The sequence below is a fragment of the Falco biarmicus genome, chromosome 4, assembly GCF_023638135.1.
Source record: "Falco biarmicus isolate bFalBia1 chromosome 4, bFalBia1.pri, whole genome shotgun sequence".
NCBI lineage: Eukaryota > Metazoa > Chordata > Aves > Falconiformes > Falconidae > Falco > Falco biarmicus.
The window spans coordinates 96,942,634-96,968,644 of NC_079291.1; the positions used below are offsets into that span (position 1 = coordinate 96,942,634).

The 26,011-nt window shown below is 46.4% G+C and overlaps 1 protein-coding gene across 2 annotated transcripts in view; it reads right to left on the reverse strand.

Moving 5' to 3' along the window:
- The window catches only part of SYNPR (synaptoporin), a 109,875-nt gene that overhangs the window by 10,273 nt on the left and 73,591 nt on the right, over positions 1–26,011 (reverse strand). For both annotated transcript variants that reach the window (XM_056338068.1, XM_056338067.1), the window contains 2 exons: positions 19,443–19,567; positions 1,551–1,749 (listed from right to left, as the gene is read on the reverse strand). In XM_056338068.1, the coding sequence (XP_056194043.1) occupies positions 1,551–1,749; positions 19,443–19,567 (324 nt within the window). The remainder of the gene's footprint in view (positions 1–1,550; positions 1,750–19,442; positions 19,568–26,011) is intronic.

Below are 26,011 nucleotides of genomic sequence, written 5' to 3' on the forward strand. Positions count from 1 at the left end.
GAGACAGTCCAAAATGAGATATTGCTTGGTATCAACCGAATCAAGAAGAAGCAAGGCACTTCATTTCTTTACTGTTTCTGTAGGGACCCCTTTATCTTGCCTGTTCTACCTCTCCTCTCTGAAGATTTCCCCTCCTTTCCTTGCCATTTTCTAGGGAGAGAGGAAAGGTCCCAACAGTCCCCAAATGAAGAGATTAATTTCATTTGATATGGATTTAGAATTTCTCCTTCTGTAACAATTCATCAGTTCTGAATTATGCAAACTTAAATAAAACAAGTCATATCTCCTTGAGGGAAAGATTTTCCTGCTGCAAAACCCTGTGATGCTAAGATTACCTTCCTACGGTTTAATCTTTTGCTTACTGTTACTGTAGTTATTCCCTTTAACAGGTACAGCCTTTCTGTGCTGGCATTTATTTTCCTTTCTGTTTTTTTCTTCTTATGCTCTTTACCGGTGGCTTTCAGTCACTTAAGGCAAAATCTCAGCCAAATGTCTGCTTTCTGTCCATCGTAAAATTTAGATTTTTCTGAAATCCAGAACTAACTCTTTACATCAGTTCTCACTAAACTCTGCCCACCTCCCCTTTGAATTGCTCTCTTCACACCAAGACATCAGAGAAATATTTCCTCTACCTTAGTGTGACCTCACCCTTGCAGCCACGCAGGAGAGGGCTGCCCATGGAAGGGACAGTGCGCTGCAGCGCTGCAGCCCGCGGAGACCTGACCCAACTTGAGCGCAGCGGAGGATGAGCACACAGCCCTTGGCAGCCCGGCAAGCCCATGGGGTGTACCACGGGCTGGGATGTGTGGACAGGTAAAGCACACCGCCAACAAAATAGTTCTTACTGCCTTTACAGTCTGGATTTATGAGAAAATGAATGCACAGCAGCACTTGCTTTTTGTCACAAGCCTTCAGGAATCAGTAAAAAGAAAAATAAAGGCATGAACAGCCACAGCTTGATGGGTGCATAGAATGATAACTGGAAAGTAAGGAACCTCATAAACCAGTGCTGAGACATAAATGTGCTGGGAGCTCAGCGTAATACTGGAAAACCAGCCACAATTTTCCAAAGCAAAATAATTTGGCTGTACCTGGCGGTAATTAGCAATAAGCAATCTCCCTGGCTAGGCTTTGGTCAGGGGCATGGTTTCATTTGTTTGCTAGGGTGATGTCCAAGATCTCCTCTTCCCTTTTTTCCCCACCGACCAAGCTGTGCTGTCCCAGATGTATGGCTCAGGCCCCAGTTCTGCAACCACCCAGCTACATGTTCATTGTTTGTGTGAACACCATCACTACATGCAGTGGGAGAGCAGCAGGGAATCCCACAAGTACAGACAAGATTAGGACTAAACTCCACCCGCACTTAGTCTTTGTTACGTTTGATGTTACAAGTTTAAATCATCATTAAGATTAAAAAAAACAGAGATGAATGCAGAGATGCTTTGGGCATCGGGACACCTGGATCTCCCAGACCACACTACATCCTCGACCACCAAAAAAAAGCAAGAGGTGAAGACCTCTGCATGAAAATGCTGCAAATGCACACTTACAATTAGAGGCCCTCTGTTGTTTTCACGGTACTTGTTCTGGAAGAAGATATAAACCACGGTGGCCGCCAGCGAGTAGAGGAAGGCAAAGACTGCAATGGTGACAAAGAACTCCGCTGAAGAGGAGAAGTCCCCTATCAAGGAGAGCTTTTCTCGGCGCTTGCCTTCACAAGTGGGAGCATCGAAATTCACTTGATGCAACCTGGAAAACATACCAAAGAACGGCAGGTGAAGTATAGAAAAAGGGAACTGTGACCTGAATAAAGATATAAATACATTTGCTCTGTCTCCCTATCGCATTCCTGATGCGCATCGATCTCCTGTTTGAGTGCAAGTGGTCTTGTGGGCTGCGCTCATCAGAGCTGCTTGTACACATGAGATTACCTCCATGCGAGTGTCTACGTGAGACTGAGGACTTGAAGCACATCTTTTAATCAGCCTCAGAAAAAAGTTGATGTTCCAATGGTTTAACACAACCTCCCTCTCCTTTCTGGGGTTTTGCCATGGCAACAACTGAAAAAGGATAACACAAAACCCAATTTGATTCTCAAATTCTTATAGTCAAGGCAGCAGAAAACAGGTCCTATCCTCTATACTAAGCCCATGAGCTACCTGACTTTGGAAGTTTATGACTTTCTTGTCTAGAACTGCCTAGTGCATAACTACCCGGGGCTGCTAGCCCCTGGGGCCGTGAGCCACAGAGCACTTCTACATGAAAAGCTTTTAAAACCAAGCTGCAGCAGGAATACACAACTTGGCTCAAAGAAATCGTCCGCATGCCCTGGTTTAGGCAACCAAAGCCCTAACCTTATACTCACGCACCGTTTGCAATCAGCGGCCAAGCTAATAGATTTGTGGCTCTGACTGGTGGCTCCTGCCAGACTCTTTTTTGCTGTAATGATTTTAATTTCTGATTCAGAAAGAGAAAGGGGATCCCTGGAAGGGGTACTTGGGCAGGTCCTGTTGCATGGCCCAGATTACCAGCAGTGGGGACACAGAGATCACGCTGCTCTGCGCAGGGAGAGTGGAAGGGATGAAGCCAGCAGCAAGTTAACAGCAGCAATTAAAGAAGTTATGATCTGGTGCAGAGAAAGGATGAAGCCTTCTGGGAGACATTCCTCTGCTCAAGGGCAATTAATGTGTGCAACAGCAACCCAACTGTAGCAGCAGCCATGAATATATGACTAAATAAGAAGTTGGGCCCCCAGAGGAAAACAAAGCACCTGCAGCAGAAATCACAGAAGATGGATTAGTGGATGTTAGAGGATTGCATGACTTTTCACTTTTCCTGGTCCAAACTAAATGTACCCGAATGCCTGGCCAGAACCTTTTCATCAGCGGTTGACGCATAACACCGGTTATTTGCCTCAGGCATTTTCTTCCCTGAGATTCTGTCACTATAGTAGTGGTGGGATGAAAACAAGAAATGTGTCTGCCTGGGCTGCGGAGACGAGCAGCAGCTGAGTCGCCTCCCCTACGTGAACCCAGGAAAGTCTGATGAAAACTGAACACATAAGAGAGGCTCTAATGCTCATGATCAGACAGTGTGCACATACACTTTGTCAAGGCTTATTGTGCTTTTCTAAAGGGGGTGAAAAAAATGGAAGGAAGATTTCCTAGTGCCTGTCATGCCAATTTTGCAGCCTGGAGAGAAGGTGGTTTTGTTTTAACCCTCGCCAGGATTACAGAAAGATTTGAAATGCATGATCTGCATGGTCTGAAAAGAAAGGTTCCTCTGCTTTCCTCAGGCACATGCAGCTGCTCAGGTGCTGTACTGACACAGAACGCTGGGAACCTGGTTCCAAACCCTTTGAAAACAGTGGCAGCCTCTGTAGGGCTCTGGATCAGTAAGAATCTTGGCCCCATCCCTGCTTGCCGAGGGAATGCAATGGTGTACAGCCAGAGGCTGCGCTCACAGTCCCCTCCAGGGCTTGAGGCTGGCTTCAAGCACACTCCCCACCCAGCCCGGGGCAGGGGACACCTGCAAGGTGTGCAGAGCCAGCGCTGGCAGCCACCCTGTGCTCCTGTCCCCTGGCACACCCAGGGTCTATCATCAGCCCAGACTTTGCAACTCAGTATAGACATTCAAGGTTGGGTGAGGGTTTGTGTTTGTCTGTTGTTGTTGTTGTCACCCCCACCAAAACACCAAATGCTTAAGTATCATTTTCTGGTTCTTGAATAACTAACCACGTTTGCTGTGTTTGAACGGTCGCGCTCAGGTACCACAGCTGCTTTTCCAGGGCCCCGTTTCAGGGTGTGTTTTCTGCTTTTCCAGCTGAGCACAGTGAAAAGGCTCCGTCCCCTCACCAGAAAGCCAGGCTTGGCTGCAATGGTGGGACCTCTAGCTTTACATCACCACCTCACACTGCTAACAGGCTTTAGAGAATTGCTCTGCCCCTCACATTGCTTGCACAACCACTGTGGAAATGGGCTGAGTTACATTAAACACAGTCAGATTGCTTTTTTTGGGGAAAAAAAACCCCAAAAACCAAACTAACAAGGCAATTCTGCACACATTTTGTCATGTAAAACACATCTTCAGGGTGGTTTTTTTTCCTCCCCTGGAGTCCTGAAATAGCACACCGGGCAACGCATGGTGTTGCAAGTAGCAGTTGACACTCCTGAGTATACCCAAGATGAAATAACTTAAGGAACGTTTCTATCAGGATTTAGGTTGGGAGCTGCTGCCCATCCCTGGCCCCTCTGACTGGCCTCGGTCACCACAGCCCCACCCAGTCTAACCACCACCAACCCATCAGCCTTTCTGAGACCACTTTCCTTTTCCATCCCTGTTTTCCTGACTGCACCTTAGTTCTGAATCAAGCCAGAAAAACCCCCACATTCATACATTATATTACCATCATACTTGCATCTTCCCAGCAGTGCTTTTGTGGCCAAGCATCTGTCAGGGATACCAGATCACAGAAATCTTCTTCCATCAAGTTATTTTTATTCACTTTGCTTTTTTTTTTTTTGCTTTTTTTTTTCCTTCAGATTTCCCTAGCGTCCAAGAGGATGTGCAGTAATTGGTGCCTCTTGCGGCCACTTCACCGCTGCCCAAACAACCGAGATCTCAGTTGTGCAAAGGGCCCCAAAATAGACCATGACTCAGACCTGGGAAGAGAAGACGTGGCAGGGAAGAGAGATGAGTGAGCCAAGCCCTGGGGTGGTTAGGGTGGATGTCGACTTTGCAAGATAGATTTGAAGCGTTTCTTTAAAGCAAGGGAGGATCAGTGACAGAAAATCCAGTTTCACTGATCGAAACCTCTTTGATCTGGAATGGCATCCCAGAGAGAAAGCGCTGATTTTTCCACCGATGTTGCTGAGTCAGCCTTTCTGGGGGCAGGATGGCTTGTTGATGACTCACAAAAAATTAATTGCCTCTACCTCTGCCTCCCACTTTTGATGTAATTCTACCTGTTCTGCATCTTGCTTTCTCTGACTTGTTCTTCTTTCATCTTCTCTTATCTCTCACTCTTTGCACCCCACCTTTTCCTTCAAGTCATCTTGCGTCTTCCTTCTGCTGCTCCCCTTATCTCTAGCACCACCCCTGCATTTCACCTTTGCCTCTCCATTTCTTAAGCAAAACCAGAAGCCCTGGCAGTGACCTTTGCAATCGTGCCCTTTGTTAGCACTTGAGCAATACTGGTGGGCTGCATTAGCAGAAGTGATTTTCCCTACTTGGTGGACAATGTAAATAAAGAGCACTTCAGTAATAAATTGATCTAATCAGGGAAAAAAAGTAGTGAAAAACCTTTCCCCTCTAAGTTCCTCCAAAAATAAGCTGGACAGTGCTTTTTGCCTTGTATTACACTGAGTGCTGTTATTAATTCAGAAATGAAGCTGACGACTCAGGAATGTGACCTTGCAGCCCCCACTCAGGCAGCGTGGCACCAAGGTTGCCCTGGCTGCTCACTGCCACTGGCACCATCCCCTTCACCTGCTGGTTCTGTTTGCAAACAGCCACCGCCACTGCCAAGCCATCCAGGTCCAAATTCCCTCAAATTCCCTTGAATCTGTAGCAAGTCCACCCAAGGCAGTCAAGTTTCACCGATGAAGTCACAGTAATTAAGGGCTTCTGAGGTTTCTTCTACCATTTGGCAAACTTTCTGTTGCCGTGGGAAATATGATGACAAGACGGCTGTATTGTCTGGCTTGACAAGATCAAAAGAGGGCAGGAATGTTTTACAGTGAAAAAAAGGATTTTTACATTGTTCCACAATAGCGAAGAGCAGTTACATTTTCAGACACTAATTACCCCTGCTCTGAAAACAAGACGTGAAGCCAGACATGCTGAACAAAGCTACAGCTGTTGCATATGCGTGGGGGAGCAGAAGCTGTGCTCTCTCCATGTAAATGTCAAGTTGCCTTTCCTTCCTGAACTTTCTCAGCACAATATTCAAGCCACAATTCTAATTTTAATTATGGCCCCTCTTTTTTTTCTGAGCAGCCTAGTCTACCTGATGATCTTTGAGTTACAGAAATGGTCAGAGCCAACCACCCCAAAGACCCATCTTGTCCCATGTCCCACTCCACGGAATTAGGGACACGGAAAAGCCCAAGCAGGAGAGTGTGCACCAAGTGATCTAATCTTGCCTGACTCACCAAACCTCCCCCTTCAGCAATGCACACAGGGCTTAGACTTGAAACCAACAGAACATGCAATTAACAGCAAGTATGTGCTCAAGTATTATTGATGAACCGGCACAGATTTCCTCTCCTGGGCTTTGATCAGTGCCTGGATTAATAAATAACAGATAAAGTTCTGCTTCCAAAAATTCTCAATGGGGTTAGTGTTTCTCCATTCTTTTACTAGGACGTGGTGAAAAACAGTCAAAAAAAAAAAGCTATCTGTTTTGGCAGGTTGTCCTATTTTCTGAAAATAGCATCTTGTAATCCACCCCCCAACCCGTCTACAACATGCTTGAACAAAATCTGCAACACCCACACACGTGCTTGCAAAAACCCAGAGATCCATTATCCTTTTACTGGGCTTTATTTCTCCCTCACTTGTTTCTGGTAGTCAAATTGTCAATTGTATTTATTGTCTGCAAAGTAACGAGAGAAATATACTGCTGGAAATTAGTTACTGCAGGTAGCATTTGTGGAGGAATTTGCAGTGAGATGTTTATCTTGGCTGATAACCTTCAAATTGAGGGGGAAAATGAAATTTCAAAACAACAGTAGTGAGATGCTGAGTGTCACAGGGCCCTTGAGCAAATCAAACCGCTCTGTCGAGGCACAAGAACATGACAGGGTTTTTCGCCTTCATTTCTCTGGGATCAGTGTAAAAGCATTTCTTTTAGTTAACCCTGGAAAGGCTGCAGCTCCCCCATTTCAGAGGACTGTGCTGATGTGCTTTCACACCAGTGCCTCCAGCCAGCCAGTCCCGGGGTAGATGCCCCTGCAAGACACCAAACAGGGAATTTTCATAGGTTTAGTAGAAGAAAACTAAGAAGTGGGAGCCTTGCCTCTCACAGCAGAGCTCATCACTCCCGTAAAGCTCCTCTAGAGATATTACCTGCGTTAAGAAAAATACTTTAGAAGTAACCTTTAATGCTCAGGTGAAAGTGGAAATCTGCCTGAGACGGAATGGTCTTTTCTCTAACGAAATGGAAGTCTGTTGGCTTTTCCAGCACTCTTCCCAGCCTGTTCTCAAGGACGAAGCAAGGCACACAGTGCTCCTCACTGCAAAGAACATTTCCTGTGGTGCTGGACATCCCTGCATGTTCAGTGCTAAATTCTGGCTATCTGAAAGGCTGCCCACAGGGAACAGGCTTTCTTCCAGCCTTCGGAAGGGTGGATGGAGTTGAGCTCTGCAACTTTCTCCTTTGCCTTCCAAATCTGCTCTGGAGGGGGGAACCCTGCAGCAACGAAGCTGTGCTACAAGCTCTCATACACACCATGAACTCTTGCAGAGGGAGCCGCTGCTAAGCGGTTTCCCTCAGTCCATATTTCTTGCCAATTATAACCATTATCTAGTAATTCCTGTAGGTTCTGAACATTTGCACCCAGGCATCCTGGAGCTGTTGACATCAGTCTCTTCTTGAGGTAGTCAGCCTGTTAATACCACATTTGAACTGCTCAAAGTCATTAACACTGAAGTTCTCTCCAGCCCTTCCAGTGAAACAGCTGAAATGTTAGCAGAGCCCTGGGCAGCCGTGGGGTTGTGATGGGCTTAGCCCAGCAGCGGGACAGCGGGTATCACGGACACAACTGCTCCCTGGCCCTTTTGCACTTGTAGTGTCCTAGCAAAGCCAGAGTTTTCTACCCCTTCACGAACAGCGACAAGACTGTTTCTCACCCCAAGCCTGCTCCCTAACAGCTCTCTTCCCAAGATGAAGAAATTATCATTTACTTGAGCGTTCCTGTCCCCCGCTTTTGCCACTGCCCATCTGCCACAATGCGCACCCCAGCGCTGCCTGCATATGCCACAGACATTTGAAACTGTGAGGTGCTTGCCAGTATTTCCTAACTGTCCCAGCAATTTTGCATACCTCACTCTACCACCCCGCAAAAAGAAATACCCGCTCCAGACTTCCCAGCATCCAAAGGTGCCTTCAGTACCCTCCCCTCCTACGTCTCCTCCCCTTCCAGAGCAGCTGCACATTAGTTTCTACCACATAGCTATCCTTACAAAATCAGTTCATTTTTCTCTGGAGATGGAAAACAACAATAAAATTATCCAGCTGACTCAGCAATCCAACCTTGGTCTTTTGTTTCTTTGCTTTCTAGCGGAAGAAAGAATATAGTTTGCTCATCAAACAGCATTCAAAAAAAAAGTATTTCACCTTGAGCTTCTGTTCTCTCAATGAAATCTCACCGTTTCTTCCCAAAACATCCCAAAGCCCGTATCTCTCTAGAATTATTCAACACTACCAGTAGTTTCACTCACATACTTCATCTTGCAAACATTTATTCCTAACTTATGTCCTGGACATTTGAACATCCTAAAGATCTCCCCCTTGCTTCAGCTGCCTTCAGTGGCTTACACCCATCCAAACACATGTCCAAAGCAGCATCACCAAAAATACCCCAGAAGACGCTGCTGGGAAGCTAACCAGGAAAGCTGTAGCAACCTGTATCTCCTCTTCTGGTTTATTTCCAGTCAAAATAATGGAAAATATCCCCCCACCCCCACCCCATATTTTTGATTTCTTAACTTGTCAGGTTCCCAGCCCTCACTCGCACATAGCCGTTGTGCAAACATTTGGCCAGTACTATTTTCCTACAGTAGTGTTTTTAATAGGACAAGCTGTCAGCCACAGTTGCTGTTGCAACACACCACACTGTGCGTACCGTGCTGGGAGCAGTAGCAATTCCCCCAGTGCAGGCAGCTCAGAGCAGGAACACCAGGATGCCTACCCAGAGCTGCACGACATGCATGTCCTCTGCTCCATCCCTCACCACCTCACATCTCTCTCCTGCTAATACAGTGAGTCAGAGACCCTCTGACGCGCTCGGGTCTTCAGGCAGGGAAGCTACAAAACCCTTTTGAGGATGGAGTCTAAAGACATTGGAATAGGGACAACCCCAGCGGTGGTGGGGAGAGGGCAGCAGTGCCGTGTCTGCAGCCTGGGAACCCTCTTGCAGGACCTGCTTCCAGTGATCACGTTCACAAAGCTCTTGGAAAACAGCCTGCGTAACAGCTTCGTCACACTCCCAGAGGAAGAAACATCCCAGACGTGTGCCAGCCATAGCAATGAACCTCCCCAGACTGTGCACGTAGCAGTAATGCAAACCCTCGTACTCTGTCGTAGCACCAAAAAAGAAATAAAACGGCTCATTATAGCACACATGCCGCCGGGAGTGCTCGGAAAGCTGAGTGGGTGATCCCAACCCCACTTCCAAGCCTACATCCAGACCCAGATTTATCTCCCAAGATATTTTCACAGCTCTTCTCAGAAACACACGCTTTTCCTTGCTGTGCAAGCAGAGCACAGCGCTCAAAAGACATGCTCTACTGGTCTTTACAAACCCAAATACCTCCTCAAATTCAGCACTTACGTTCTCTGCGGTACAGAGTGGTGGCACTACGCTCTCATTTCCCTATTTTCTTGAGGTGAACTGCCTCCTAGTCACTGGGAAGTCTAGATATTATCTCTGAAGGAAGGTAACCCTTGGTTATCTTAAAAAAAGTCATCGTGTCCATGGAATAACGCACATTTGGAGGCCTGGAAATGCCACAGGCATGTATCTGCATTGCCATATATTCAACTGCCCAACATTACCCGGTCCCACCATGAGATCCTGACTGAAGCCATAGCTCTGATGTCCCTCCTGCTGCCCTCTCTGCTGGACCTACTCAGGAATTAGCCTCCAAACTAACAAGCCTCTGTCAGAGCAGAACAAAAGCTGCTGTTCAGAGAAAAATCTACCAAAACATAAACATCTGGATATGTGACATAAGCAATAGAAAGTGCAAAGCAAAGGCCTACAAAAGTCACGGAATCTAATAAAACTGTTACTGAGAGCTGGGTGTATCAAGTCCCCTGGCAGTGCTTTTGCATGGAGCGATGTGGGACTGCTGAGCCCCCCTTCCTGCACCCCAGCACGCTCCGCTGCTGCGCGCATTGGTTCATAGCACTCGCGCCACCACCAAGCCACCTCACCTTCCACAATCACACGGGTTATGATCTTCCCATAAAATCAATGCAAGTTCTTGGGCATCACCTGTTGTTCAGCCAGAACCACCTGAAAGCATAAATCCCTGAGAGAAGCAGCGTTCACATACAGTTTAATCTAGGTCTGTAAACCCAGAAAGCAGCAATTTCACCTCCAAGACCAGCCAAGATAAATGCAAGAGCAACTACAGAAGATGCAGCTATGTTTATTCCTTGTATTGTCTTTTTAACATTAATTTTGTATTTTAACTATAATTTTCCCAAGTATATTGGCCTAAGGTACTTAAGGCAATCAAATTAAATCCTCTGTAGAGTATTATGGCATGACTCCAATAAAAATCTCTATCAAAATATTTTCATTCCAAGTACATGTCAAATCCTTTCCTCCAGGAGCCCGTGGTCTCCGTCGCAGCCCGAGCAGCACGAAGGGCAGGAGCCGAGCCAGACCTCTGGATAAACCATCAGCACCTTCACACTGAATAACTCGCAAAGGTCACTCCTGGGAATCCAGACAGGACAGCGAGAGGGACCTCACCGAGTGGAGCTATGAGGGATGGGGCTGGATGCCCACCCTCTCCATCTATTGAATAAGAAGCAATATTGCATTAAACTCTTGGCAAAGAACTTCATGTAGAAGCCAGGTGTGAGAGGAGACCAAAGACATCCCATTTATCTGGTTCCCTACGCTCCTGGGGAAACTTTGAGGGCTGCTGCACAGCCAACACGCGTTTGGGAGCAGGGAAAAGGGGAAGGACATGTGTTCAGTTGTCCCCTAGCTGGGTCATCACATGCTGTCTGGGGCATGGGATCAAATGCCAAACAAAGCAAAGCCAAAGGGTTTCTGCTTTGGTTGCTTTTGTACTGGCAGCATGAAAATGTGCAAAAAGAAATTTGCAAGGCAAGTTGTCAAAGGCCTGACTTTTAGAAAAAGCCATTGTGGCAGGCACAGATAAAACGCCATCACTGAGTAAACCACAGAGACTGTTCATGAATATATATTAAAATTTCAAATTGTGAAAAAGCTGCATATATTAACAAACCCAAAAGTGACTTCCACCTTAAGAACAAATTCAGGCTAAAGCATTAATGAAGACTTTTTCTGGCACTGAAACAGCGTTAAACATAAAATATAGCTTCTATGAAGCAAAATAAGCCAGTCTGGATCAATACCACCCAGATTCATCAAGAATCCAATTGTTATGAGTGCCAAAAGAAAAGCTTCTACAATTTAACAAAGATTTAAGAAGCAGCATTCTCTCTTCTCTGCAGCAGACACCATCTCCAGAAAGTTGCTACCAATTTCCTTCCCCATCTACCTCCCAGCCAGCTGTGTGTCTGTGGGCTCTGTGTTCACCCAACGTTTGTGTGTGGACGTTCATAACAGAGGACAACACCTGACCAGTCTGAAGAGCTGCAAAGCAAGACAAGGCTCCTCTATGGCCCCAGTTCAGCCCCTAAGGTTGCGTTTGCTTCAAATGTTAAGTCATTAAAAACTACAAAGTAGAAGCTGGAGAGCACTGAGGAGAGCAGCAACTGAGAAGACCTCAACATCTGGAAAAGTCGTCTTGTCTGCAGAGCTGCTGCCCCGTGACAAGCCCGCTGGCTGGAGCAATCAGCCTCTCCCTGGCTGGGTAACGGACTAGGGGCTTTACAGTTTTACAGACTCTGGCAGCCAGACCCCCTCCTCTCACCTACACAAGCACTGTATCACCGCACACAGCCCAACACACCAGCGGCGTGAATGGGCAAGGACTTTGCCGCTTACGTAGCCACCCTTGGGCTGTGGCTCCCTGGCTGTGTACAAAGTAGTCTGGCATGGAAGCCAAGCCGTTCAGATCAGCTAAGAGATTGTGGGGTAGGCAGGGTGCTGGATGCTGAGTGTGGTTGTGCAGAGGACCCTGTGCACAGGGTCAGCCTCAAAGAGAAGGTGAAGATGTGGCTGTGTCAGATTTCTGGTGGTTTTCTATAGATCTCATGCAGAAACAAAGCATCAAGTGGTTGGAAGCATCTCCCAGTCCCTCACTGGTGGGAAAAGGGCACTGGCATTTATCCGCAGTTCCAACAGAAGCGCTAGCTGGCAGTAATAACCATTCTTTGGCCAAGACACCAGCCTTGAAGTATTCTACAAAGTGGGTTTTGAAGACTGTAATTGGGGTCAGGAAGAGGCACTCAAAACTAGAAGAGCTACAAAGTCATCCTTCTTGATACCTCATTTTAATCAGAGCAGCAACGATTTAAACTCCCTGACAACAGGGATCGTACCCTGTGCTCACAGACAGCCATTGCTTCAGACCACTGCTGTCCGTGTATAAAAGCATAGACATCTTCTCCCATTTTACTGTCCTCTTGGTCTAAGGACAGTATTCCCAGAGCCAGTGTGGTCCTTGAAGACCCACGGACACTGAAGAATACCAATTTGCAGATTTTAATTGCTTTTAATAACTCATTGATTGGAGAGCTTGGCTTGCCTACACCAGCTGCACATCCAGGCTGCTTACAGACTTGCTTCAGTACAGAGACTTGACCAAGATCTTGATGCCTTCACTGCCAGGGAAGCCACATGCTTTAAACAGCTCAGAAAGTTCTTGCATTCATGTCATCATGGAATAAAAGATTTTAACTGGATTTTTATTGAAAAACAAAAAAGATTTTTAAACAATCAAGCTGCAATTTTCTGGACTGCCCTAAAAATTACCAGAATGTACAAATGGCAACCAAGGTAAAAACCAACTTCTGTATTTCCTGGTTAAAAATACATCTTAATGCTTCAGTCTGCTTTGCATCATTAGGTCACATTAAATATGAAAATACTTTTGTGAAGGCGTCACAGTTAGAGATTATCTGTATCCTGAAGGATTCATTTCCTGAATTTTGCCCAGCAGGATGCAACATTAGGCTCCTCACTTGCATCATTGCCAGTTTCCACTAACAGTACTTAAAATCTAAAAGTCCTTGTTAGGCAAATTATTCAAGAGGTCAAAATCAGGTATAAAAAGCACTGTTGAGATCAGGGTTTGAAACTGTTGTGGAAGAAGATAATTAAAGCCAGGACTGAGCCCTTAGGGCCCATCCTGAAGAGCCAGTTTATATAAATTGAGGTATTGATGAAAATCTCCACCTTCACTAATGTATTATCGAACACCTTCTTGTCAGTTCAGATATTAACCCCAGATCTGCAGTGCCAGATGAGGTGGTCAGTTTGGCAAGAAAAGGGACTAAGTTGATGCAGCTTTCGCGGGCCAGCCGATGGCAGAGCCAGAAGGGACCACTGCAACCATGCAGCCTGTGCCCTCTGCTGCTGAACTTCACCCGGCCGTCCCTGCAACTCCTGCTTGTGCAAAAGCACAGCTTTTCAAAAGGCACCAAGTTTTGATCTAAGGAGTTCCAGGATGGAGATTTCTCCCTTCATTAAGCTGGAATAGGTCATGCAGGGTTTAACCAGTGCCTCTCACCTTCCTGGGAGCTCTGCCAAATCCGCCTGGGAACTGGGGCATCTACATATTGGCACAGAGCACACCCAAAGCTAGTGCAACTTCTGCTGGCTTGCTTTTGCTTCTGTCTACGCACAGAAGTCTTATGAGGCCACAATCTGCCTTTGCAGAAGGGGCATCTTCTGTGTGATGAACACATACAAAATAAAACACGAACCTTAGGGAGTTTAACCAACTAGATGACTTTATTCCTTCCCATCTCCCACCTTTGACTGGTACATCGGTCCAAGCCAGCTGGGAGCGGAGCCTGCCACTGGTGCCTGAAAGTCAGCTTTGCAGGCAATTACTTCATTTAAAGACTTCCTATTTATCAGCAGCTCCTGGTCTGCCAATTTATAACCCTTTGGCCAGAATGTTTTCCACTGAGTTCTGAAGCAAGATTTACTACAAATGGATAATAATAAAAAACAAAAGGCTGGTACACTGGCACCGAAATGTGCTAATATTAACAGAGGCTTTTTGCAAAGAAAGACAGTTGCAAAGCACAAAGAGTTAGCTACTTTCTCCTTAATTATCATCTGTAGCTTCTAAGTAGACAATTTAGGTCTGGCTGTCATATTTTAAATGAAAGACTAGCCTACCGATCGCATGCAGATGAGGCATACACTTTAAAGGGTGCTCAATGGGAATGTCTTTATTCAGATGAGATGCTTAGGGAGTGAATGGAAAGCTCCCATAAAACACAATTTCCTTTTCCTTCAGAAGCAAGGATTACTTCAAGAGACAGTTTTACTAGCTCACTGGAAAGGTGGTTTAAAATAAAATAAAAAAATAAAATAAAAATGAAAACAACATTTGTTTTGCTCATTGCTGTGATACAGAGACATGCACAGACATTCTTTCATCAGGCCCTCACATTAGCAGCATCAGGCAATCCCATTCTGTCCTGCTAGTGGCTATGGCTCAATTCTCCTAACACCTACGCACACCCTTATCTTAACCACTGACTCAGGTGAGACTGTTTAAAATTTAATCAAGTGATCCTCTGGGCCAATGCTTTCCAAGTAGCTTGCAGGATGAATGCCACAAGAAAAGCAAGATACACTCCAAATGGATTCCCCCATGCAGCATTTAACTTGGAGGATAGCCTGTGCCTGCAAGGTCGGCTAAAGCACCTCCAAAAGCTAAAGGCAAAGAGATTTTAGTTCAGGACCTGCCTCAAGACTTGACAGACAGCACTCCTATGGGACTCCACTGACCACGGCACTGCAGCCCTGTGCAGCCCAGCCCTTCGTCCTGGTGCTCCCCAGAGCCATGAGCCCTGTGCAGCATCGCCCCACAGCCACGCTGGGCAAGGTGTTCCTCCCACCATCAGGACAGGGATTTGCAAAAGTGAGATAACCACAAAGCAGCAGGTGATGATATTAGCAGATAACATCTGGCCAGCAGCATGCTGCCTGCCTGTGCAGCACAGCATCACCAGAGCGCTTCTGCTATGCTAAGTTTAATCTAAATCAGTAGCTGAAGAAGCCCAAATAGTTCACTACAACTGTACCAGTTACAAGAAAACCAGTTTGTGATGAACAATTATGTCGCAAAAAATCTTCAGTATAGACTCTGTAAGTCAAGCCTGACCACTGAGCTTGTAACTAAAAAAAATTTGCTTTTAGGAGGATTGGTTAAAAAGCACCTTAAAACAATGAATACCAGCAACAAATATGTGCACAGTAGGTGTACTCTTCAACCACTCACTCTCAAAGTAAAACCAATGAATAAAAAAGTACATGATAAAGATGTTGCTGGGATCAGAATAATATAAAAACAAACAGGACCTTCACCAGGACCCTTACTATTGAAAAAAAAAATACTGCTTCAGGGCACTCGGATGAGTGACAAATCCAATTTGAAAGGGTGATTGACTGTGAAAGTTACAAATAATTCCAAGATGCTGATGTTTTGGTTTTTTTCCCCCCCTCGCTCAGAGGATCACTACTGGGGTGAGGGTCAAACTGATGAACACCCTAATGTGGGCCAAGTCTGCAACAGATACTGTACCAAGCACAGATCCCAATGCTGAGAAAAAACTGCTAGTGTGGGACCAGAGATTTTTTTTCTATATTTGAACTTGTAAAACTTCTGAAATACATATAGAGGTATCCAGATGAAAGGCTGATTTGTGCTTCAAGGCATGAAGAGGTAAAGAAATCCTGTGTGATAAAACTAGAATCAGGCAGAAATGAGAGGAAACTTCAGGTGATTATTAGAAATGGCCTTATGAATATCAGCTTGGACACAGAGGAGTCTGGCAGGATGTGTAGCGAAGTGTGGCAGAGCTCCAGGAGACAATGCTGGAGGGTATTTGGATTTGAACTACAGGTTTCTCTGTACATTACAGGGTGACTACAGGGTTATGGATGTGGGTTGCAGGAAGCTTAAATGAATCTGTGCAGTTGTAGATGGAAAAGCATCCACCTCAACTCCTATTCCAGAGGAAACTATGGAGCCAGATTTGGGTTCAATTACTCGGTGATGCTGGAGAGACCCCTCTGCAGTTAGTACACGACAGCCTTGCGCAGGTGCCCACCACATGGGCTTTTCTCTGAAGGGATCACTTCTCCTGGCCATGCATAAGCACCACTTTGCCAGATTACTCTGATGGTCTTCTCTAGTGATGAATGTACTTATCTGTCTTTCCTCACTTGTTCCATTTCAAAGGGCAATTGAATCCAGGTCCAGAACTAAACTGGGAAGAGAATGTGATTCTCACAGAAGTGAGAATCAACCACTTTGTGCAGGGGATTCCTTTGGGTTTCTTTTGATGCTCCCCAAATTCCTGTTGCGAGATTACAGTGGCAGTAAGATAATGCAGGAGCCAAGCACAACTATCATCTTACCATAACTTTAAACTGCTATTAGTTCTTCCTTGACTTTTAACTATACCCTTCAAAACTCTGTCTGCTGGAACAAATGATTTCTCTTTAATTCATTCACGCTGTTTGCTGGAGACCTTTGCAACTTCTATGTTGGGGCTGAGAAAAATCTCGGTAAGAGGGCACGGAGATGCTCCTTGATTTGCAGGAGTATTTGGAGCTACCTGCTGCAGAGTGCAATGCTTCAGTACATCCAGGACTAGCCTGGGGCTACAGGAATCACTGGCTTGAAGTCAGCTTGGCAATCTATGTTTTAATCACACAGCCCCAGACCCCATCAGCATTGGTTTTGCCCTCCTGCATCCACCCTAAGGTGATGGGCCCCAGTCACAAGCAGACTTTCAGTCTTGGAAAACTCCCTCCCCATTTTGATCTTGCTTTAATGGGCATGTTTTCAGGCTCCTTCGACCTCACTTCCAAAACATCTAAGTCCTCTTGCTTTGCCAAGCTGTCCTGTTGAGCCTTACAGTTTTGTTTACTTGCGTAAAGCTCTTGACATGTAGTTATCAACTAGCCAAGGTCTGGCAGTTCAGCTTCTAGAAGAAAACAAAACCTCAAACTCACAGCAACAGAAATGAAAGCAGCTGGTAGCACGGCTGCATGGCTTTCTTCATTTCAGGTCATGCTGGAAGGTGCAGCTCAAAAAGCAGCACTCGGGTATTCGACTGCTTCAGTGTCACTGCTGACAACCACACCAGCCCTGTGGTGTCAGATGCTCCACAGCATCTCTCCTTCCACCTACACCTCCCCCAAATGTCAGCCACTAATCAGAGCATTGAAGGCATTTGAAAGGAAAATGCCATGTGAATATGGACTTACTCAGATCTGGATGCAAGGCAACTGGTGGGAAATTCATCCTACCTACACAAAGCCCGTGCCTACATGCCTGTGCAGGCAGATGAGCTTCAGGATCACAGTTTTGATGAGAGAGCCTGTACTTAAAATGTGCCTACTTTTTCCAAGGGCATCAACTGCTCTAATATGAGATGTTACCGTTCCCAACTAATCTCACTGCTGTTTTTAGAGCATCCTCTCTCCATTCTGAGGAAGGAGCACTGGAGAAAAGCAGAAAGAGCAAGTTCATGAGGACATTCCAGGAATATTTAGATAAAACAGTGAAATGACACCAAGTGCCACAGGTAGCACTGGGCCAGGTTTTCCAGGCACCCATCTGCTACCCCACGTAGTCTGTGGATTTGGACACTTCTTTGCACAAGCCTCAGGTTTAGCATGCAACATTCCAAACTGCACAAAAATTGAATAATCTTCATGCTTCTCCCCAAACACCAGCTGGCTAAGTGTCACCTACCTTCTTCCCTGCAAATTGAAGGTGTATTTACACACGTGGCCAGCCATCCCACTGTACACACCATACACCCTGCCTGTTCATGCTGAGCACACCCCGCCACAGCTGGGAGCCACACAGGCAGCTCAAGGGCCACCTACAGCCTCAGCTGGGTCCCTTCTGCAAATAAACTCTGTTTTGCATCAACTTGCCAACATGCTGGAATGTTACAATTACCCAGAAATTATTTCCCATTTTCTAATAAGCAAGACTGTGGGAAGCTGCAGATCCAGCTACTTCCTTTGAGAAGCAATGGTCAACAAACCTAGTAAAACACCACGAGATACCTGCTGGCTACTTCTCTCCATTTTATTAACCTCTCACATGAAGTACTACTTTATAATCATGCAAACTAGAAGCACTTTAGTGTAGTATTCTGTAATGAATGCCAGAAAAATGACCTATTTGGAAGTGAATCACATTACAAATTCATATAACTCAATTTTCAGGATTTCTCTTATGCATACTAAGCAGAAATGAAAGAAAATGCAGACAAGTTCAAGACAAAAATAAACATTTGTAATACCAGGAAATGTGCCGCTGGAGTAATAAATGTGTGTCAAGGAAGAACAACAGTTCAAAGAATCAAATTCAATTTCCACTGTTTGGAAGTTACTGCATTTTAGAACATGTTAAAGAAGTAAATGCTATTACATCTGGTCTGTGCATAGCAATCATAAGCAAAACAGCATGTGATTTCCAAGGAAGCAAAATAATTTTAGAGTCACAGTGTACTAGACTTGAGATTAGATTATGCATTCTTTTCTTAATCATCTCAATTCCTCAAAGAAATCACTTATGCAGAAGTGAAAGGTTTCTAGAGTGGACTTGACATCTTTGAAAACAGAAGGCTGCGGATGTTCTTCTGAAGCAGGATCATAAATGGCATGAACATTTATATATATATATATACCTCTCACTACAAGCTTTCAGACTACTTAAACAACATAGAATCTGGTTTTCCCAATTCTCTAGGTTCCAGGGTTTAAAGTATTCAGGCACCAAGATATGCAGACAGGCAATTGTAGAATTTTAAAAAGCATTTCAAAATTATGGCTCAAATTTATTTTGTCTTTTGCTTCCCTGCCCCCAGGAAGCAGCTCTTCTATACTCTTGCTACTCCAACGGCTGGGAATACCCCCTCATTTCCAGCTTAATGGCAATGCTACAGTCAATGGACACTTTATCCCCCTTTTTTCATGGACTGATGTGTTTTTGGTTGGTTTTTTCCTTCCCCTCGTCTGCTGTATTCTGCCCCCTGTGAGTCCCTGAGCTGCCCTGGTCTTTATGGGGCTCTGACACCCACAACTGCTCTCTTCTTCACTGAGCTCCCATTCCCCAGCGGTGCCCACAGCCCCATCCACACCAGCTCCAGCCAAACTCATTCCTCCCACACACCCAGAGCCTAAACAACATTGTGAGGAAAATTCAGGAGCCCCCCCCCAGATTGGTGCTTAATCAGAATCTGCTATAAATTATGGGACACCCCCCCGAAAATGGGCTCTGCATCAGCCCCCGAGTGCCTGCTCCCTGCAAACGAACCGCCACGAGCCCAGCCGGGTTACCTGAAGGGGTAGGCAAAGGCTATGTCAATGTTGAAGTCACTCTCTGACTTGTTTGCACAGTCCACACTGAGGCGCAGTCCTCCAGAGTACCCACCGCATGTTGCAAATGCAAAGATTGCAAAAAGCTGTCAAAAACAAACAACATTTTTATTTTATTTCCTTTCAGCAACCACCACAAGCAGATCCATGCGGCAGCTCTCGCTGCAGCACCGGCCCCCTTGGGTCAGGTTATCCATTACTATCACTCCGTGCATTTAAAGCATTGCCATACATTACTCCAGTGCCCTTCCCGAAAGCAAATACAAAGAACCACAAAACATGAAGCTCTTTTGCCACACGTAGATGCAATCATCACCATTTGTGTCAGGCATTTCTGCCCTCCCCTCCTGTTTTGAACCGCATTTGGGATTCACAGCCCAGGCAGCTATTTAAATCATCCCACAGACAGGCAAGCTCGGACAAGAAGAGAAGGATGAATATTGACTGAGCATAATGAGTCAGTCTTAACCCAAATAAAATGCTGGCAGAAGTATTTATAAGGAGCAACCAGGAGTAGCAATAGTAGATCAAGGCAGTTCATGTGGCCACTATCCCATTACATAGCAAAACACAGAATCATGCTGCCTCTCTCATTTCATGTGTGACTTGGCAAAAAACCCACATTTTTTTTATTATAGCACCGAGAGGTACAATAAAGTTACACTCAGCAAAGCAGAAAAAAAAATATCAAGAGTTAGGATAAGCTCAAGCAAACCAGACAGAAGCAAAGAGCTTGGGTGGTTCTGACGCAAACCCCTATCGTATCTTAATCTTCCAGGAGAAAAATGTGAAGGAGGGAGCATGCAGGCCAGAAACACCTCGGCATTGATACCAAAGGGTTCAAACACAGGAACTGGAAGCAGGCACGTGTCTTAAAACGTCATTGACAAAGCAGGCTTCCCTGGAAAATCCTGAGCAGAAGCAGGGACAGTTTATTTATGCAGTTGTAATTTAAATTAAAGGACAGGTTAGGTGGTGTTGATTGTAGCACTGTAGCTCTGAAACAACTCCATCAGCTTTAACAGAGTTACTCTGAGATGTACAGTAGGGCTGATATGGGAAATGACAAGCAAACAGCCCGATCCCTGTCGCCATTAAATAAGCCAAAAGTCAGCAATGCAGAGGAAACAGTGTACACATCTGGAAAAGAAAACACGTTCCTGGACACCAAAAGATTATACAGCACGCAGATGTAATGGCAAAATAAAGGACTGAACATTTCAGTAAAAGCAATATGGAAATATGATAGAGAAAACAAACCTATCCTCGCTGCACAAGGCTCTGCAAACACATCATTAATCTTAGTTTTCCCAATCCACAGCCAGAACGAAGCCAGGAGTTTCAGCTGCCTCCTTGGACTTCAGTTCTGCATGTGCATCTTCTCCCCAGCCACTGCCGGGTTATGGGATGATTCCTGAGGAGAGGGGCACGGAAAGCTGCCCCAGTTGCAGGTGATGTGCTGAGCACAATGAAGCACAGAGAACAGGAAAATAATGCAAGTTCCCACCCGGCTACTCCCCAGGGCGTATCACCAAGGAGAGATTTGCAAAGGTATTTAGGTGTCCAAGGATAAGGAAGGTTGATAAAAAACTTTGATCAAATCAATTCCTCATGCTGAGCTTGCTGGAGAAAGGGAAGGCTGAACTTTACTGTGAATTGACTTGTTAAATATGTGCCATGAAATAAATGTTTCTACTATAACTTGAATTATGTTCCCTCATCTTCAATGAGACACTTCCTCTGCAAATACAAGAGGTTTCTGCCTTTACGTGTAGCACAGCACTGAAAATCAGTATTAAACATCTTCATTTAATTTGTGAGGCGATGTCAGAAAACAATATATTGAGATGATGGAGAGATGAGTGTGACCTGCTTTCTGACCTAATTAATGGAGTTGCAAATATAAGTGTTTTGCAAATACATAGGGAGGCACAACGATTAATGCAGTGATACCTCAAGAGGGAACTGAAGGGTTGCGGTGTGAGACAGACCTGCCATAAAGGAAAAGCCATCGCCTCCCACCCACAGCGCTCAACGTGGGGACAAGCAGAGAGGAAAGATATGCAATGGAAATGCATCTCCCTTCATCAAGTACTGGAAACCAGCATCAACATGTGCCACGGTGATTATTCACCAAGGCCATAGAGCCATACCCAAAACCACAGCTCGGGCTAAAAGGGATCTCCTCCAGAGTTCCTATTTTTTTCTCTCACCTACTGAGAGCACCTCTGACAGCAGACTCAGCACCCAAAGCCTCAGTCCCTCAGGCAGTTGAGATCCAGTCTTTACTCACCCTTTAGCCCCACTTTCAGCTCCAAACCAGAAGCTTTCCAGATGCTTTCACTTGTTCAGCAAACCCTTCAGCCTCCTTCCTCTTCAGCCACAACCCACCAGGGGCTGCCCACCAGTTTTCACCGTTACTCATCACGGATGCTGCCACAAGCACCCACAGCACCCACAAGGCAGGTAGGAGAGGGAGAAGGAGCCAGCTGGAGGTTTTCATACCGAACTTCAGCAAGGCCACAGCCAACCCGAGCCTGGCTCTCTGCCGTGGCTGGATCAGGTGCTGCTAACGGCTGGCATCACCCAGCTGCCAGTAAAGCCCAGCCAGTCCCCACAGCTGGGTGCTGAGGCCGTGCAGCACCTTTTGCAAGCATATTTACGTTTTGCATTGAAGGAGAGCAGGGTGAGGGCTGTAAATCAACGGTATTTCCCTGGGGTATCTTGGCCAAGCAGCAGGCATAATTCTCCTCTTGCCCAAGCAACACCCCCCCGCCCCCCCTGCCCCCAGTTTTGCTGCTTTATATTGTCAGTGGAGTGCCTGGTGCAATAAGCCAAGATTTACTTGTTGGGTTTTGCGCACACTGTAATTCTGTGGCAGTAGCAAGAATGCTGTAAACACCACTGTATTTTATTATAGCAGGATTTGTGTAAATGGCAGTTGTAAACCCCATAATGGGAGCTTTATGGGCCAGATTCAATAAAACCTCCATCTGTGAGATAATTTTATTGAATCTGGCCTCTCTGAAACTGAAAAGTTTATGGAGAAAGGGAAAGCGTTTCCCTATGTTCCTATTTACTCCTTGCCTATAAATCCACACCCAGCGCCAGTCCCATCTGCAGTATGCATGCATATTGCTTTTCCCTTTCGTGTGAGATAAATCTCCTCAGCACACGGTTTACCTCTGGTTACCACATGGCTGCTGCCTCTCAAGGCTCAGCCCCGATGGCCGGTGCTGCACCTGCCTTCCCGGAAGGAGCAGCAGCCGGGAGAAACATGGTGCCCTTGAGGCAACAAATCCTTGCTGCAGTGGCTGTGCCGGGCTGCTCCTGCCTGCTGGCACGGGAGAGGGTGAAGCCCATGGGCACTGCATCCCTCCTGCAGCTGCAGGCATTGCCTTGCAGCTGCGATGCAATGGCGAGGTCGCTGCCTTCACACCTGCCTGTGCCCTTGTGGGGAAATGGGGAATGCCTGTCCCCAGCCTGGATCCATGGTCCATGTTCGATATGGGATAAGACCCTGAGCAAGCATCCCGCTTGTTTGACGTGCGCTATGGAAGCAGTTACCAACGCACCCGAGGAGGCCATAGACCGAAGCGGGAGGAAGGGACATTATTTGGGCTCTCCAGCACAGACCAGAGCAATGCACATCTCCCATGTCCAGTCCAGCCTGGCTGGAAGATCACCCTTCTTCCACATGGTTTCCCACACATCTCTAACAAGACAGCACATCTCTGAAGCTCACAATGCCTTTCTGTATGGTGATTAACACCCCATCCACTGCTCCTGTTATGGTGATATTCCCTGTAGGACCTTGCAGCCTTGGCCTGTACTATCGGTATATTTTTGTAAGGAAGTCAGGTAAATCCCATAGCCTAACTTAACCAACAGAAATTACATTTATTATGGTATTGCACAATAACAAACAGCCTTCTCTGTCAGATCAGATTAGCATGTTTTAAAGATCACTTGGCTCCTTCACACTTTGAGAAAAAATAGCAATATAATATCCAGCAGAGCACACACTTTTCACACCCACCCAGGGCAGGCAAGAGTTCACCAGCTGATTTATGGGATCATCTGGAAGGCCTCCTTCTTCTGGTGCCAAGCTCCAATGCAATGGCAATGGACCCTCTAATTCAGTATTCAGGAGCTGTTATTTATCCAGACTCCAGGCTGGTCCCCTTATTTCCCAGCCCAGACGTCCTCGGTGGCCAGGGGCTTGGGGCATGCGATGCCCTGGGGGAGCTGAAGTCCCAGCTGTGCATTAGACAGTTGGCAGCGCCTCGGCAGACGACCCTGGACATCACTCATCCCGCCATGCAAGGGAAAAATGGGATGATTTCCCATCGCTTCTCCACGTTTGGCTTTCCGACAATTCCTCTCAATGCCTGCTGAGCGACAGGCTCGCTGTGCGCACCAGAAGAAGGCAGAATGGTTCCTGACAAGGCGAGTTAAAAGGTTTATGCAGAGCATGTTACAGCTAAAACATCCCGTTAGGAAGATAACACTGTCATTTAAAATTGATGAAACTTTTATATAATCCACTTGCTGTTTCCGGGAGCACGTCTTCCCTGTGCAGCAGCCTTTGACAGCTCACTGGCAGATGAGATGTAGCCACCCTGGGGATGCACCCCAAATCCATCCTGGTGCAAAGGGGAGATCCTTGCTCTGCCTGAGGGCTCCTCAGTGACTCCTCCAGGATGGCAAGATCTTGAAAAGTAACTGTCTTGGTCTTACCTGGAGCTGTGCTGGCCCAAAACAGTCTGTGAGGGACACATAGCTCACTATGTGGGTTGGTCTTCAGCACTTTCACTTGGGCTTGAGGGAGGAAAATGGGAATGAACCTGTTGGATGCTTTCCCAGAGAGGACCCCCAGCCCCCTTCCCGTGCCCTAACACTGGAAAGCCAAGGGGAACTCCTGACACTTTTAAAGAGCAACCTGAAATATTTGAAACGCCTACTCTTTTGTTAGTCCTTTAACATGTTCAAAGCGTTTTACAACAGGCGTATTTTCTTGGCATCATTTCTTGAGGTAAGACTTCCCTTTCTCCGGCTCACCATAATAAAGAGACAGCAAAAGCTTTGCCAAATGTTATATTGCTTTACATTTTCTGCTGCTCACCGTGGCCAAGGGCATGTGTGAGAGCGGGGAGGGAGCACGCTGCTGCCAGGGCCCTGGAGACATGCCCCCCACAGCCGGCATCGCTCACCCGGCAGAGTGTCTCATTAAACTGAGATTATTTATTTATAAAGCAGAACCAGTAACTGAACATTATTATTAAGGCTGTAAAGGGAAGGTTTGAAGGCACTAACTGACTGTATGGGAAAACATTTACTGCAGAGCTGATGGCCCAAAATATGTCACCAGTGAAGGATTAGGAAGCACTCTCTCCTCCGGGTCTCTGCCTGTTTCTTTTTTTAAAATCTGGCATTTTTCCTGCACGGCTCTGAGCTGCAGACTTCCTGGAATCACTTCTCCTACATACAAGCCTTTGTGCACTGGAGATTATCAGATTATTGACTTCGGCATCCCTAATTATATCAACTTGACTGGTTGATGAATTGGAGGTGGATAGCATCGCAGCCGACGCAGTGCTGGGCGGGTAGGCGATGACTAGCAGGAGTCATTATCCTCCAGCAACTATACAGGGAGAAAACTGAAATATCTTCTGCTCCTGCTGAGAAATAAACCCTAAAGCAATTGTTCACTGCTTGCTGGGATTTAGCGTGTACCCCCTTACAAATAGATTGCAGCATCGCAAAGAACGATCCTGTGCCTGCCCACACCTGTTCTGCATGGAGGGGAAAGCCCAGGGATGAGGGAACATCTCAGAGTCTGGGGCTTGAAGAACCATGTATGCCCCATCTGGGGAATGTTGTATGTCTGCCCAAACATTGACCCCAGCAGTGCCTGTTTTAGCACCCCACTGAAGGACCACTCAAGCAACCGTCTCATGTCCAGAGGCACCTGCAGACCATGGGCACCTCAGGATGTGGTGGCAGCTGGGAAAGGGCTTTTGATGTCACCATGCTGGAACTGGGGACATACAAACTGTCCAGATCCAACACAAAGCACCTCATAGCTTTCACTTAGCATCAGACCTAATGTTTCCAGTGTCTTTTCAAAGGGGAATGGAAATGCAGGTACAGTTGTGCTGGAGGAACATCTCTGCATCAACAATTTTGTATGGTTCTATACTGAGCTAAGTGAAGGATGCCCCTTCTTACGCATGCTGTGTGGTGAGGATGGCTATTGCTGGAACACACCACATCCTCCAGCCCACAGAGGCCAGCGGGACCTGCACAGCACGAGCTGCCGTGTCCCCAGCCACTGCCACCCACCTGGAGAAGACATGCTCCAAGACCTCCCCACATGGCTGGGCTCTTTGCTGGGGCACTTGCAGCAGCAAACCTCTGTTGGGCATTTTAGGGCACCCTGCAGAAAGCAGCCCTCGATGCTGCCAGCTGGACAGAAGGACCTGACCCTGCAGCGGGCAGGAACCCTGCAGCATCCTCTGTTTAAAGAA